Source organism: Ailuropoda melanoleuca, chromosome 11 (assembly GCF_002007445.2).
Source record: "Ailuropoda melanoleuca isolate Jingjing chromosome 11, ASM200744v2, whole genome shotgun sequence".
NCBI classification, from domain to species: Eukaryota; Metazoa; Chordata; class Mammalia; order Carnivora; family Ursidae; genus Ailuropoda; species Ailuropoda melanoleuca.
The window spans coordinates 51,005,766-51,022,703 of NC_048228.1; the positions used below are offsets into that span (position 1 = coordinate 51,005,766).

The following is a 16,938-nucleotide window of genomic DNA, read 5'->3' on the forward strand; positions in this document are numbered from 1 at the left end:
GGCGCCGCAGGGTCGCGGGTGCTCAGGCCGCTGCAGCGGCGGCGGCCCCTCCCTCCTTCCTGCGCAGTCGCCGGCCGGCGGGGCCCGGCCCGGGAGCGGCGCTCAGAATGGGCAGGTGCTGCTTCTACACGGTCGGGACGCTGTCCCTGCTCCTGCTGGTGACCAGCGTCACGCTGCTGGTGGCCCGGGTCTTCCAGAAGGCCGTGGACCAGACGATCGAGAAGGTGAAGCGGGCGGGTTGTGTGTGTGTGTGTGTGTGCGCGCGCGTGCATGCGCGCGGGTTTGTGTGCGCGCTCCCGTATCGGGCCGGGGACTCTTCCAGCCCACCCCCCCCGCGACTGCTGAACCTCGTGCAGGGAACCTCTGCACCCTGGCAGACCCTCGGACTGCAGCCCTCCTTTCTTACTTGGCTTCTCGGGGTTGCTAGGTAAGGGTTAAAGGAGGATGGAGAGGAATAAGATAAAACTGCGGATCTTGACTTTTTAGAAAGGCTTTCACTCACATTCTATCATTTGCCTCCCCCTCCACGCCCTCCCTACACCCCAATCTCTGTTCGGCCCGAACATATTTCCCTCCTTCTTCATGAAAAAACAAAAGTTAACAGAAAAACACCGCAGCCCAGGCAGGTTTGTTGGCTGCTTGCTGTGGCCTTTGGAGTGGTGTGGGGCAGGGGATGCGAAGGGCTGTGCGGTCTATTGTGCTCTTGCCTGCCTGGGCTGGGCAGGGCCCTTGGTAGGGAGGCAGGCCTCTGCGCTGGGTGACATATCAGTCCATCAAAGTCTGTGCTGGTTTCCCTCCGACTAAACATGTGGTATCTCGTACCAACAGTCTGGGTTGCTTTGTCTCACCACGGGTTCGTGCTCTTCTTAAATAACCATAAGCTTCAGGCAAGGGTGCATGTAGATTCTTGAAAGAATCTGAACTTGCCTCTTACCCTAGTTGAGCGGGCTGGAGAGCTGGTCACTCCAGAAGACTCCTGAGTCATTTGACTTACCCAGTGCTCATTCCTTCTGCCTTTCACCCACATCCATCAATCTGTGTGGAAAGAGGAACAAGAGAGAGTTACTGGGATCACTTTTTTTCTAAAAAAATAAATACATAAATCATTGGAGCAGCCTTTCTTGTTAGCACCCATAGCCCCATGCTTCATTTCTCCCAGTGGTTTGCATTTGCTGTTGCCTGGATTAAAAAGCCAGTTTGATCCCTGAACTCCCAGTTAGTCAAGCTGTCTCATTCAGGTAGCTACAGGCATATTCCTTTAATAGAGGTTGCCATAAGCCATCAATTACTTGAAATCTGGCAGTTAAAGGCAAATAAAAAAAAAGTCATGGTAAAGCATAATTTAGTTTTAAAGTTCACGTTATTGTGGGAAGATGAAGCTTACTGTCTGAACTTCTCAAAGGCCACTCTGTTCCCTGAGCACCCATGTTCAAGGGAAAAAAAAAAAAACAGATATAAATCTTCTCTATTCCTGGCTGCCTGAAAATCCATGGCAAGATTGTTTAAGGATGTAAACTCTTGCTTGGTTGACCGGGGTTAGGCAATCCAATTATAGTCAGTATGTGAATCTTCTTGTGTGGCTTTAAAAGGCTGTTTCAGGAGAGCCCCATGAGGTGAATGGTGTCCCCGGTGCCTCAGATATTAGCAGCCCTCAGATGCTCTGTGGGTCTCCATTTCATGGGCAGGTAGGGAGGTGGCTATAAGGCAGCTTGCCTGGGCCTTGGGTTTGCATTGATATTTGATGATTGGCTTTTTAATGCGGTTTTCTCTGTGAGGAATGGATTCTGATCAAACTAATAAATTATAGTACAGGAGAAGTGGATTTTCCAAATTGCCCCACCCCATTATGGAACACTGAACAGTGTGGCATATGAAATTAAATGACAGGGCTAGTTTCCATGGACAGGAGTAGTGTAAGTCAGCCAGAGGTCATGCACTACCATCATTAGCATTCTCCTCTCCTGGGTCACCTGTAGTGTGGTAGCAGGGGATAGTGGGACAGAGTAAGGACTCTACAGTCCACACTCCTCCACGTGAATCCTGGCTCCACCATGTACTAGCTGGGTGACGTTGGGCCAAGTGCTTAACCTTCCTTGATTCTGGGCTTCCCCGTCTGCAAATGGGAATCATAACAACTCAGAAGAATAGAGAGGGTATAAGAATTATTAGGGAAAATGGGTAATTTTCATGGGATATAGTTAGTGCTTTGTAAAGAAGTTTTATTTTTGTTAGAAGCCACATGAGTACAGACAAAATAGAAAGATTTGAAGTCAGACACCCTGTGTTCAAATCCTGACCTTACCATTTGCAAGCTTTTTGATTCTGGGCAAGTTACTTAACTAGTCTGAGCCTCAATTTCATTACTTGGGAAAGTGAGGATGTTAGCCATCTCAGGCACAGTGGTGCATTTACTGTGAAGCACACAAAACTTACTCTTCCAGCCCTCACTTGCACAGGCCCTTCCAACACCCTGTATCTAATTCTGTATCCAACAGCCCTGGCTCTGTGTGTGCCATCGGGAGACTGAGTGAGCTAATCTGTATAAAGCACCCAGCACAGTATCAGGCAGGGGATAGCTGATCAGTCATGGCTGCCGCCATTGTGTCCAGAGGTATCATTCTAGGACAATTCCTTCATAACTTGACCTTAATATAGGTGTAGTGAAATCCACTCTGATACTCCCAGTCCTTAGTTTTTTTTCACTTGAAGATTATCCAGGCCCTGGCTTGTCTGTATCAAAAAGAGAAGGGAGGAAAGGGGTGACATGCCAGTGAGGAGGTTTGGCTAATTGTGAGAAGCAAGGTAACATAATTTCTGTTAGAATAATTTGCAGGGAGGTTTTAAGAGTAAAGGGAGATTTAAATTTTGGCCAGTGAATGGTGTGAAGGAACCAAGACAGTCTGGTTCCATTCTTGGCCTCACGGGTTGCCGCCTTGTATTGGGCAAGCCCTGCTATTCGTTCTGCTTCAATTTTCTCAGTTGCAAAACAGGCACAGTGATGTCTCCCTCCTTGTTTGCTCACACCCACTCCTTGGGGGCTCTTCTGAGCACTAACTGGGCCTTCTCTGTCAGGTATTCTTTTTGGGTTTTTTTTGTTTTCGTTTTTGTGTTTTTTAAAGATTTTATTTATGTATGTATGTATTTGAAAGAGACGGAGAGAGCAAGGTGGGGGAGCAGAGGAAGAGGGAGAAGCAGACTCCCCTCCGAGCATGGAGCCTGACACCAGACACCAGGCTCGATTTCAGGACCCGAGATCATGACCTGAGCCGAAATCAAGAGTCAGAGGCCCAACTAACTGAGCCACTCAGGCACCCCTGAAGCATTTTGACTTCCCTGAAGACAGAGCTGTGCAGAAACCATTCCACCTCTGTTTCCTCTCCAGAGCCTGGAAGGGCAGAATTTTATGTCCTGTCTCACTTGGTAAGCCCGCTAATTGTCCTGGCATCTAGCTCAGTGCCTGGTCCTTGGTAGGTACACGATAAATGCCTCACTTTGGATCATTTGAGTTGAAAGAATGGTGTTCTAGGACTCAGCAGAACTTGGTTAAAATTCTTTTTTTCTGTCACTAACAAATATTTGGATTAAGTTGAGCAAGCCAAGTAGCCAATATTGACCTCCTCAAAAGCTCAGGTTTCTCAGTTTGAGAACGGAAGTGATACGAATACCTGCCTTAGGGTTGCCGCTCAAGTGCAATGAAAGGATTGATGTAAAGCATCTAACACAGCACCCTGCGAAATGCCCGCATATTAACAGCTGTTATTGTTTGTAGCTATCATTTTGTCCTCTGTGAGCTGAAGCTTATGTAGTCCATCGGTCTCCTTCTCGTTCCAAACTTCTGACACTGTGACACAGGCGTGTGAGTTTCGGTCAAGAGCAACTCTGCAGCTTGGAATCTTAAATTTGCCCTTAGACTCACTGACAGTTTGAACATCTCCCAGAAATGGGAGTGCAGAGCCAACCAGAGTCCTGGCTGGCTACAAAGAAAAGGGCTGGCAAGGGAACCAGTGAGAAGGAAAGAGACTGTTCACATGTTTTGCTTCATAGTCACAGGCCAAGGAAGGATGATAGCATTAGGTGTCAGAGGTGAGATGAATGGGACAAATATACTTTATCCTTGGCCGGGACCTGAGACTCCAGGCAAGCAAGAACAGCGAGCCTCTTTTAGGAGCCATATAACTTTGGAGCTATTGTGCTGAGGCCTCAAGAAATAAAATATAATCATTGATAATTTAACCAAATAACATTAATGGTGAATATGTGGGGGTCTTCTTTTTTAAAGTCGAATTAAACATCTTCATGCATGTTTATGTAACGATGATCAACTATATGTAATCTTCAAAGACTCCTTCTTGCTTATCTGCCTCATCCCCTGAATTGCCTCTTTTCAGGGTTGTGAAGACTTAGAACCTTAGAATAAGAAAAAACCTGAAGCATCACTGAATCTGTTATTTTATAGTCAAGAAAACAGAGCCCATATCAGTTTTAAAATCGATGGCAGTGGGTACCAAATTGCCTTTAGATTAATGTGCCCCTGGAAATGTAGATCACTGACTTATCAAAGGCCAGATGGAGAGGTAGGGGTAGGGTTAGGGATGTGAGCTGGGTCTTCCTAAATCACTTTTCCCATTCCAAGGATGACCACAGAGCCTGTTGCCTGCAACAGTCTTGGTTTATTTACACCTGTTGTCCTGGCAGAATTACTAGCACCCTCTTCTCTTTTAAAAGATCCCTGATGTGGACAGTAAGTTTTATCCTCATATACCACACTGTCCTCCACTTCTTAGCAATAAAGAGGAGCAAGGAGCTAAAGCCCATGCAAGCTGGCTCCAGAATGATTGGATTTTTTTTTTTTTTTTTTTTTTTTTTGTAAAGCTGGAAGAGGAAGCTCATGGGAGTCTGAGGGTGAGAACACAGGGCAGTGAGGCCTCTGAGAGTACAGTAGAAACTGGAAAGTCAGCAGGACCCAGGCGCACTCTGCATCTCCCACTCCTTCCTCTATTTTTCCCTACCAAATAGTTTCCTCTGTTGACTCATTGCTTTTAGGCTGTTTACTTATGGGGTGACCCAGCCCCAACCCTATGTGATGCTTCAGCTGCTGAGCCTCCCGTGGGCAGGCTCTATCCCTTGGTTTCTCCTTTCCAAATCTGTAACAGAGTAATGTGATTGGCTCAGCACAAGCAGAAATCATAGATCCTTAAACAGAGGCAGTATCCTTGCAAGATTCTTTAACTCCTAAGCAAAGTTATCCAACTCCTCCCTGGCTTTTAGAGATGTGATCTTGTGATATCAAAATCATATTATGTTTCTTTCAATATCTTACTAATTCATGGTAACCATGAGTGCATTCATTAATGGTTAAGACAATGAAGTAAACCGATAGGTCTCAGCGTAGTCCCTGGACTCTAGGAACTACATCAGAATCACTTACAGAGTTTCAGAACTGCCCATGCTGCCAGCCCTGCTGAATCAGACTCCTTAGGACTGGCCCCAAGTTAAAAAGCTAGCCATGAAGCCCATGACCAGTTTGTTTGGTGATTATGGCAGCCCACAGCTTTATTCCTTGAGATGGCAATTCCTTTTTATTTTTTTAACCTTTGTATTTTATTCTTTATTTTTGTTTATTTTTCTGATAAGAAATGCATGCCATTATAAAAGTCAAATACAACAAAAAATAATAAAACAAAGATAACTACTGTTAACATAATGTTAATTATTCCACATTTTTATTTATGCATATATAGTAACAGATACACTTTATAGAAATGGGGTGCTTCTAGTCCCACTCTTTATTTATTTTTAATTTCATCTGGTATAGTTGACATATAAAAGAGATGATAATTCTAGTTGAGGATGTTACTACTAGTGATTACTATTATTCTTCAAGTTTACATTAAAGGAAGGATTTGGGTGGGGGGAGGGGAAGGGTGTTGCTTGTGAGAACCGTTCTTGCTTTCTTAATAAAGTGCAAGATTTCATTCTGTCAGGCCGCAGCAAAGGGGCCATCTGTTCTGCCAGACATTTGCTTGTTTCCTCAGGAAGAATCAGCAGGTGGGATTGTAAGATCATTAATGAAAACATAGGATGTTAGCCAAGTGACTAGGCATTTATGGCCTGTGTCATCAGGATATACACTATATGTTCACGGTGTACTAAATGCGGGGACCATTTTTCATCGAAGCTGGTAACCGGTCAAAAACAACTGAGGAAAATAAGGCTACTTTTTGGTGTTTGCTGCCTATATCCAAAAGTACTTTTACATATATACTTTGGCAGTCATTCATATATTTACCAAATATTTACCGAGTGTGGACCATTTGCGAGGCAATGTGCTAGGAGCTGTGGATCCAAGAGTAAAGTAAAGTAGACACAATCTTACCCTTGAAGAATTTATAATCTAATTCAAATTTTGGGCGCTCAGGCCCCTTTACACTCTTAAATTGAAGACCCCAAAGAACTTGCATTTCTGTGAGTTATATCTATCAATATTTATAATATCAGAAGTTGAAACTGATAGACTTTTAAAGCACAAGAGTACACAAGTGTGTATTAGCTGTCAGAGCAATGACATCATTACATGCCTGCTGGCCTCTAGAAAACTGCACTCTACGCTCGTGAGAAAATGAGTATGAAAAGGACAAATAATGTCTTAATATTATTATGAAAAGAGTTATCACCTTGCAGACCCCATGAGAGGGTCTTGGGGACCCCCAGAGGTCCTTAGACCACACTTTGAGAGCTGCTGATCTAGTTTTCGTATAATTCATTATGCTGGTTTTTAGAATAACTTAAAAAAAATAACATAGTATCTCTGTTATAGTTCTGTAAGAACAATTCAGAAACTATGTTATTAATGTTTTCAAGCCCCCAGGATTTTGTTTGGGGTGTTGTTTATACTTTCCTTAGTTCCCACACAAGTCCATGGTTAAAGGGAGTGGTCTGGGTCCTCAGTGACGCAGGTTCAGTGACTCTCTTGTCTTCTCCGTGTGCTAATCAAAAGAGACTAGACCATTGGCATCTCTAGAATTGAATTATTTGAAAAGTCCCCTCTAGCCTCAGCCCTGCCTATGACGGCGTCAATCCCTATGACATAATTTAGTACTTAAAGCTGGCTTGAAAGCTCCCATTGAAGGTGGGGGCCCTGCCATACTTAGCTTTGTCCCACCTTCCCATGGCAGCAAGTGCAATGTCATATATAACGTGTCCAGTAAGTAGTACTTGGATGAATGCACGTACATCCGTGGGGATGCTCTTGTTTGCATATTGTTGTTCATGCTGTTGTTTATCTTTGCGTTTTTGTCATCCTCTGTAGGCCAGTGGTCATTGACTCGCTCTGTCTTTAAAATCTAGAAACTTCACCCAACAATCCCGGTTTCCAGCTTCACTTGAAGCATGTGAATGCTGTGCGTACTGGTCTCCCCACAATCCTGTGTGGCGGCCGTCTGAGCAGAATGAGGCTGCCCTTCTGAGGGGGCCTCCCTCCCCGTTCCCATGGTCCCTCACACTCCTGCTAGCTCCTTAACTCGGAGGCCCAGGGAAGGTGCCCTTTGTGTCATCATGCCTGCTCTGTTGTCTTTCTTAGAGTAGAGAAATACCTGTTTGTATCTGAACCTTTTTACCAAAAGAAGGGAAATGAAAGAGGATGAGAGGGTCCTGTGTTTTACAAAAATGAAAGAGGGCATAGTTCTGTGGAGAAGTGAATATTACCTCTAGGGTTTGACATCAAACAAATGGACAAACTCAAATCCACTTCACTCACCACACCCAGCTGGCCCCTTCAGCATCTGAGTTTTACACTCTTTCTAGAGAAAGAGAGGCAGAATGCCCTTGTTAGAATAGCGAAATCACTCTTGCAAGTCACATTTTAAGGGGAGTTGCTTTTAACGCTGTACTTCTGATAATCAACAGTAATGGAAGGAAGAGGAGACCAAGGTCGAGATAGATGATGAGAGCATCACCTATATAGACTCTGAGAGATATAATCACAACCCAGCAGGTTGTAAAATAATCAGAGCGGCTCCACAAGTTACCCAGGAAACCCGGGCATTGTTTTCATGCGCACACTTGCTGATTCACATCTTAAAAATCCTCTTCCTCACCCACTCCTTCAACCACTCCCTCTGCCCACACATCTGTGTCTCCAGTGGTCACCTGGTCCTTTTGATTCCGTTTCCAGCCGGTGGCTGCTTTCTCTCCATATAGGCTGGCAGTTCTCAGCCTTGGTTTCACATGCATTATACATGGAAACATTTAGAGAGTGGTCTAGTGGGTGTTTTGTTGCAGGAGCTTTTCAGGATCGCTGTTCTGCCCTGTTGTCCTGTCATTTATAGACAAGAGTAGCAGCTTCCACACGAACTAATGTTTGAACGTCAACTGTCAGATCTCATTAGCTGAAATTATTACAATTGCACTTAAAGCAAAATGAGCTCATCAACAGTGACATAAAAAAATGCCAATGCATTTGTTCCTGAGTGAAAATAAGGTCAGAGAATTAGGGTAGAGTGTTAATGGCAGCTTCTTTCTTTTACCTCAACAGAGAATTTAAAAAAGGTAAGCAGCGCAAATAACTTACATTACACAAGAGTCTGGATTGGGTTTGCTCATTTCAGGGAGATATTTTATTTATTTATTTATTTATTTATTTATTTATTTATTTTTAAGATTATTTGAGAGAGAGAGCACAAGCAGGGGGAGGGGCAGAGGAAAGGGAAGCAGGCTCCCCGCTGAGCAGGGAGCCACATGATGCAGGGCTCCATCCCCAGACCCTGGGATCATGACCTGAGCCAAAAGCAGACTTAACCCACCAAGCCACCCAGGTGCCCCTCAGGGAGAAATTTTAAAAAACAAAGCAAACCACCTGGTATTTTGGTATTTGATGAGTTTTATTGACCTGGAGTCTCGTGAGAATCATTCACACGCAATTAGGCCAGGCTGTCAGTGTTGGTCTGCGTTGTCTCTGGATGAGTGTAGACCGTGTAGACGGCAATGTGGATGGTCAAGTTGTGTTTAATTATTGCGCAGCACTCCGTTGAACTAAAAGAACAACCAGCAGTGCCCTTGAGTCCCGCAAGTTGCCTTAAAAGTATTCCCTGTTCCCATCCAAGCCTCATGCAGGTCCCTCGGTGCTTAGTCTCATCGTGTGCCAGGTGGCTTATGTCAGGACCGCTGGTTCAGCAGCCCTCCTGGTGCCGCCTTCCCGAAAGAGCTCAGTCAGGCTGACTGGGTGTGTTGTGTCTTGTGGCTGTATCATGTCATGTCAGCTCCCCCCCGAAGCAGCTGGTCAGCTTGCAGCTGGGGAGCGGCGGGTGGTTGAGTGTCGCTGGTGCAAAAGAGGGCCTACAAGGGAATGACAGATGATGGCAGGTGATGGGCTGCGGCAGGTGGTGGCAGGGCTGAGTGCGGCCGGGAGGGACCTCGGACTGTATCCTGTGAGCAGTGGGGAAAGTGTCTGCTCCCCAAGGCGCTTTCGATAGAACTCTCTGGAGGCTGAGGTGGAGAGTGGATTTGAAGGGAGCCTGGAGAAGAGAACATCTGTAGTATTGCTGCCGCCCAGGCCACCTCTGGGATCAGGAGTAGAGATGGAGGAGAGGAGGGTGGGATTTAGGATTGGGTAGGGGAGAAAAATCCTCAGTCTGTTTTTGGTCACATTGACTTTCCACAGCCTGTGGGATGTCCAGATGGGGGTTTTAGGAGGGATCCATACAACTGGGATGATCCAAATAATTACCTTCTTTGGGCTGAATCACTGGGCCTCGCACATCCTCATTCACTAACTGCATCCCGCATGCCACTTTTGTGTCCTTAGCTCAGTTTCTTCATGAGGACAGGGCCTATGTCTGTTGGGCACATAGAAATCTCTCAATCCACACATACTGGCTAATTAGCTGAAAATAAGTTTTTCTGTTTAAATGATTAATTTGGTTGTTGACACTGCAGATTCACCACACAACTCCATAATCTTTCCAATATTTCTTTTGGTAGCCGTACTACAGTATTATGCCTGGAAAGATCCATCGTGTTCTACTTGCTAAAATTTGTAAGCAATATCCAAAGTCGCATTGTAAAACTGATTTAGGACCTTATGTTGATGTTTAATTTACAGTAACTGGAAGACTCAGGTGATCACAGGGTTTGTGTGGTAACTGTCACAACCACGGCAGAATCCTCCGTGAGGAAGATCGGTTGTTCCCAAGCCCCAGCATCATGTCTACATTGTGCAAAGGGCTCCTTGTGACCAAGGGAACTGGTTTGTTGTATTGGGCAGAGTTCATGACTCCTTGTGCCAGACATTCTCCAGGCTTGAGGTTAGGGTTATTACTTGTTCGTTTCTGAATCCCTCCTTTGCAGGGCAAGGCCCTGGGAGTGTACAGTTGAATGTCCTGAGGATCTGGGGGTAGAAATTAGAAGCTTCGGGTCAAAATGAAGCCCTCTTCTGGGACCATCCTCTGGTGGGAGGTTGAGGTGCTTTTTTTGGACTCATTAGCTGAGAAGCTACCTGGACACAATGGAGCCCAGTCCTCCCTCCGTCAGCACCTCACGTGTCTGTTCCAGCTTGGGAGTTTACCATGACTTCACACAGCTGCCCTACTTTCCTTTCCTCCAGAGGTAAGGCCTGACTCCCCAGGAAGCTCTTGGAGTCCACGCTAGGGTTTTTCCATAGTTTTACAGTCTCCCTGGAGTAGGGTTGCCAGATAAAATATCAGATGCCTAGTCACATGTGAATTTCAGATAAGCAGTGAATAATATTTTAGTGAGTACGTCTCTTGCAATATTTTGATTCACTTCAGTTTATCAGTTGTTAACATCCTGCCATATTTACTTCATCTCTCTCTGATATACTTTTTCTTAAAGTATTTGAATGTAAGTTGCAGACATCATGATGTTTTGGTCCTGAATCCTGCAGCATGCATCACCTAAGAATTAAAGTACTTTGTGACATAATCCATGCCCATCACTTGAGCGTGTTTATTTTATTGGCTAAATCTGGCAGCTCTCCCCTGGGGGATCTGGTCTCGTGGCAGCTGCTAGGGGGGCCAAGCTTGGGGTTTGCAAATCCACAGACCTGGACTGGGTCAGATTTGACTTGACTTACTGGCTCTGTGAACTTGGGAAAGCCAGCGCCACCATTTTCTTATCTGAAAAATCGGAATTCTTACCTCTCAGGGTCCGTGTCAGTCTTGGAGATGATGGCATAAAGCCCTCGCACAGCCCCTGAGGCCTAAAGACTCAGGGAATAGTAGCTGGCCACGGAAGTAATGGTGCCTGAGGTCAATGTCAGAGGAAAGAGATAAAAATAAAGAGGCTGGGGGCGCCTGGGTGGCTCAGTCGTTAAGCGTCTGCCTTCAGCTCAGGGCGTGATCCCGGCGTTATGGGATCGAGCCCCACATCGGGCTCTTCTGCTGGGAGCCTGCTTCTTCCTCTCCCACTCCCCCTGCTTGTGTTCCCTCTCGCACTGGCTGTCTCTCTCTCTGTCGAATGAATAAATAAAATCTTTAAAAAAATAAAAAAAATAATAAAAAATAAAGAGGCTGGCATATTTATGAACTTCCCTCTGCCCTTTCATTTCCCTTCTCTTTCTCCACTGGTGTGTGTACACACAGGACATGTGGTCCACTCTGGGACTTGCCAGTGGGTTCTCAGACAAACACCTAACGCCGTGGCATGGAGGAAAAGAGACACATTAAAGGGCAGGAAAAGCCAACACTCTCGAAGGCATGACTTGGATGGAAGAAGAAGTGGTGTGAGACTTGCCTGGGTGTTGACTCCACTAAGAGTGGCCGGGGAGGGGGGATGATGCGGGTGGAGGCAGGAGGCAGATGGTGAGGAGAACCCCAGGTTGTAGCAGAATCTGCTATCAGTGTGACTCTGGCAGGCTGTCAAGGATCCTTTCCATTGTTCGGCTTTGCGTTTGCTTTGTTTAGTTAAGGACTCCAGTGTACTAGATGTTTATTTCTATCCTGAAACTGCCTTAGTTGAGTTGAGATTTGGAGAAACAAGTTCACGTCAGACTGTTGTAAAAACAGCCAGTTTTACCCTCTCTTCTGGAAAGGATTTAGCCCTCCCTTCTGGAAACACTTCTACTCGTCTTTGGATTTTTGGTTGCCTAAGAGTTGGATGCAGACCAAGCGAGATAAACTCGGGCGTTAACCCATCTGTCCATTCACGCTTGCTGGCTCTTTCGAGGTCCGTAATTTTGAGGTGATTTTCTTTACTTTCATAAAGAAATGAGATTGAGAGCCCTTTCTCCTCTGAAATCTTAACACACTGTGATTGTTGTCGGGAAATGTTAGCAAGAAATACAGTGTGCTCCATCGGCCATCCCAGCAGTAACAGGGGAAGAAAGACTGTGACGCCGAGCGTGGGGGATGGCGGCTCCTGGAGCCTTTGTGGGAGAGCTGACCACAGCTGATGCGGCATCAACCTCGCCTTTGTTTTGCGAGGACAGAGGAAAAGCCTAGATGAAGTTGGTTCTCCGAGGATCTGCTCCTTCTCCTTTCCCACAGGGCTTATAAATGACATTTTACAGAATCTGAGTTTCTGTCTTAGATTTTTACTTTAAAAAAAAAATAAGGGAATGCTTATTTTTTCAGCTTCCAGAAGGAATTGATTTCTGTTGTAAAAAAAAATCCGAACAATGCGGGAAAACTTAATAGAGAGAATGGAAGACCCCTCCTAATCCTGTCCCACAGAGATGTGTGGGATTAGATGGTGAGCAGAGGCTTAGAAATTTTGACAGCAACTAAAACATCGAAATTTTAAAATTATCTGGATTTTACCCCCACATGTGCATTTTATCTGCCAGTCTTGTGCTCATATATATATATATATTCTACACTGTCTTTTTCTGTTTAACATAGACCATGAGCGTGATCCTTATTTCTGTGTAGTCTTTATCATTTTAATGGTTGCTTTCTATTTTCGATTTACTAAATCATTCTTTTCTGTTTGACATTTTGCTTGTTCCTGATTTTATGCTAATTCCTCGTTGTCTTAGCCTAGACTGAATTATAGATGGAGCTACAGGAGAGGGTCATGACTAAAGACTTTCGGTGTGGTTTCTTTTCTCTTTTATCATTTAACATTTGCTGGACTGTCGACGTCTCAACAGACAGGATCCCCTTTTTAATTTAAACCGAGACCTTTGATCCCCACCCTGAAGGTGGCAGTAATCAAGATCACAGTTACCATTCATCCAGCGTTTTGAGTGTGGCCTGAGATAAGCGCTCTGCTGAAACCTCATTTCATCCTTACAATAATCCTAGCCACGCCCTCCTTCCCACTTGTGCCTCTGTAACCTTCTAAAACACCTCTCGCCTGCCTGAGTGAACTCAAAATAGGCAGTGTGGCACAATAGTTAGGAGCTTCGAATAAAAACCAATCCAGCCTCGGTAAGGAGAGACTATTTGAAAGGACTGGTGCAATAGGGAGCAGGGGACGTGCTTAGGGAGACTCTGACAGTGTGATCTGCCTCTTTCACAGGCAGGAAGGAGAGTAAACAAGGCTGCGAAGGAGAGAAACTTAACCAAAGTTTGGCTAACAAGCATTTTTTTCCCACCTCAATGAGGTATGATTGACAAATATAAATTACATGTATTTGGTGTTGAGTTGTGTAAGTTCTTAATATATTTTGGATATTAACCCCCTATCAGATATATCTTCTCCTCTTTGGTAGGTTGCCTTTTTTGTTTTATTGATGGTTTTCTTCACTGCGCAGAAGCTTTTTATTTTGGTGTAGTCTCAGTTGTTTATTTTTGCTTTTGTTCCTTTTGCCCGAGGAGACATGTCGAGAAAAATGTTGCTTTGGCTGATGTCAGAGAAATTACTGCCTGTTCTCTCTTCTAGGATTTTTATGACTTTAGGTCTCACATTTAAGGTCTTTCACCCATTTTGAATTCACTTTTATGTATGGTACTGGAAAACAAAATAAGTGAAGGGGAGTGGGAAACACAGGCCTCCAGTTACGGGATGAAGAAGTCATGGGAATCCAAGGCACAGCATAGGGAATATAGTTAGTGGTGCTGTAATAATCCTGGAGGGTGACAGATGGTAGCCACACTTGCTGGAGCCCGGCATTACTTATAAACTTGGTGAACCACTATGTTGGACACCTGAAACTAATGTAACATTGTGTGTCAACGGTACTCAAATTGAGAAAATGTTTTTAAACAGTATACATTTAAGGTATATAACCTGATGTTTTGAATAACATACATTGTGAAATGATTATTGTAATCATACTAATTAGCATATCCATCACCTCACATAGTTGCCTTTGTGTGTGTGTGTGTGTGTGTGTGTTTGTGTGTGTGTGTGTGTGGTGAGTACACTTGAGATCTATTCTCTCAGCAAATTTCAAGTATACAATAAAGTATTATTAACTGTAGTCACCGTGCTGTACATTAACAGGCATTTTGTTCCCATCAATCAGTGGGAAGGTGTGGTTCAACTAATTCGTTACTAGGCAAAAAATGGGAATTTGAAGGGTCTGCGTCTGACCTGGTCAGGTACACGGGGGTACACAATGAGGGGAACCTTATCTAAGTTATAAGGGGAATGTTTCTTTTCAGTAAGCCGTTTCCTGGAACACAGAAGGGGCATTCCTGAACCACTTACTGTTTTTCAGGAACACAGGGCTCTGGTAAATTCAACATTGCCAGGAGCTCAGGTTTGGAGTGAGTCTGGGGTGGGAGGCCGACTCCACCTTGCAAACCTTGGGCATTCACTTAACCTTTGAGCTTTGGTCTCTTGAAGTGTAAAACAGGGAAAATGATTTTCACTTTGTAGGCCATTCAGGGAATTACCCGAGATAAAGGGCAATATAGTGCCGGGCTCTTGATAATGCTCTGCAGCTCAAAACCTTCCCTGGCTCCCCATTGCCTATCAGATAAAATCTAGGCTCCTATGACCCTAACCTGTCCCTCCAAATGAATCTCCCTACTCCTTATAAAACCCATACACAGCCACACCTGCTACTGTCCCATCTCTGTAGGTCTTATTGTCTTGTTCTCCACATCCACCATCTTTCTGATTAAGTGGAGGGTTCCCGGAGAGATGGACATGGAACAGCCAGGGAGGAAGGGCCCACTCTGCCAAGAGAGCGAGGATAGTTGAATCAACCCTGGCTGTCCCTAAGGTGTCCACCCTCGTGACCACCCTCTGCTTGCTAAATTTTTATTCATTCTCCCTGTCTCACCTTAAGGACTGCCTTTCTCCATCTCAGTTCTTAGAATCCATTCTCTGAACGCTACTGAGACCATTTTCTGGCATACTCATTGACCATGTAGCACATACTACTTTATATTGTGGATTAACCTGCATGTGTGTGTCAGCATTCCCCTAAATAGAGGGCAAGCTTCTGGAACGGGTATCTCTGACGGTGCCTGGCACATACAGTGTTTTGATGATTTGCATTCGTAGTTCTATACTTTGCGAGAAAACCAAGGGTACAGCACTGCTTCAAACAGTTGTTATGAAGGAGGGGTCATGGAGGGACACAGATTTTTTTTTTCCACCCTCAAAAGGAACTGGCCACACAAAGCTACATAGGGTGCTGGCTTACTGATAAGATGCACAAACTGATAGGTGCTCGATTTCCCATGTTTATGTGATTCTAATGAAGTTATTGCTTGCTCGTATCTGAATGTGACTAAAATGGCCAGTGAGCAACCGCCTCTTCTGGGTACACTTTAAAGGCTTGGATTTGTGGCTAGGCAGCTGCTCTTGCAAGGCCTGGCACTGTGACTTTGCATGTGACCGTCCACGCCCTTGTTCGGAGCCTCTCTGATGGCCTCCTGTCAAGTACTTCTCAATGGAGACACAGTGGCTCAGTCACTGAAGCATTCGATTCTTGATTTCAGCTCAGGTCATGATCTTAGGGTGGTGGGATCGAGCCCGTGTTGGGCTCTATGCTGGGTGGAAAGCCTGGCACTTTCTCTCTCTCAAAAAAAAAAAAAAATGGAAAAAGAAAATATTCTTCTTGCCCAACATCTTACAAGCAAATTTGGTGGAAGCTAGTGTCTAAGTGTTCTGTCTTTTTTTTTTTTTTTTAAGATTTTATTTATTTATTTGTCAGAAAGAGAAAGAACACAAGCAAAGGGGAGCAGCAGGTAGAGGGAGAAGCAGACTGGCCACTGAGCAGGGAGCCCGATGTGGGGCTCGATCCCAGGACCCTGGGATCATGACCTGAGCCGAAGGCAGACACTTAACTGACTAAGCCACCCAGGCGTCCTGTGCCAAAGTGTTCTAGTACTGTATTTTGTTGATTGAACAGATATTTCTCCAAGAACTGCATTGTTCTAGACACTCTGGGGAAGATCAAAGAAAAGACAAGACCCTTTCTTTGTAGGTCAGCACCTTCTGTTTGAAAAAGCCAGCAGTTAACCTCATATGTTACCATATTGTTAGATGCACTGTCCTCATTTTTGGTCGCTGGTATGGCCTGCTTCATGTTGATTCCTGTTAACTTCAATTTTTAGAAGATGTTTTCTGTCCTGACCACTTTTTCCCTAAGAAATTCCAGCGTAATGTGTTGTGGGGTTCAAAAGAAGGGATGACACATCCAGTGAAAGGGGGATACTCAAGGAATTCATAGAGGAGAGGATGTCGTTGTCTTGCCCTATTCTGGTAATTTATGGACAAGAAAAAGAAGTCCTTATTTTAATGAAGTCAGATAATTTAAAAAATAATCTTTGGAGCTTCAAAATCCTCTAGAAGACAAATTATTATTTATATATTAGATTTCTCATAGTTAACATATTAGTTTTAGGTAGGTTAAATTCAGTTACTAAGCTGTTTCTGGAAACTACATGTATACTTCATGGTGGAGAAGTTCTACCACATAACTTGTACCACTAAATGTGTAGTATAATTTATTTTATTTTATTTTTTTTTTTATAATTAATTTTATTTTATTATATTATGTTAATCACCATACAGTACATC

The 16,938-nt window shown here is 44.4% G+C and overlaps 1 protein-coding gene across 1 annotated transcript in view; it reads left to right on the forward strand.

Annotated features, from left to right (window-relative positions):
• The first annotated feature begins 6 nt into the window (after positions 1–6).
• SCARB2 (scavenger receptor class B member 2) overlaps positions 7–16,938 on the forward strand; it is a 78,210-nt gene continuing 61,278 nt past the window's right edge. The window contains exon 1 of the mRNA XM_002924734.4: positions 7–224. Within this exon, the coding sequence (XP_002924780.1) occupies positions 108–224 (117 nt within the window). The 5' untranslated portion in view covers positions 7–107. The remainder of the gene's footprint in view (positions 225–16,938) is intronic.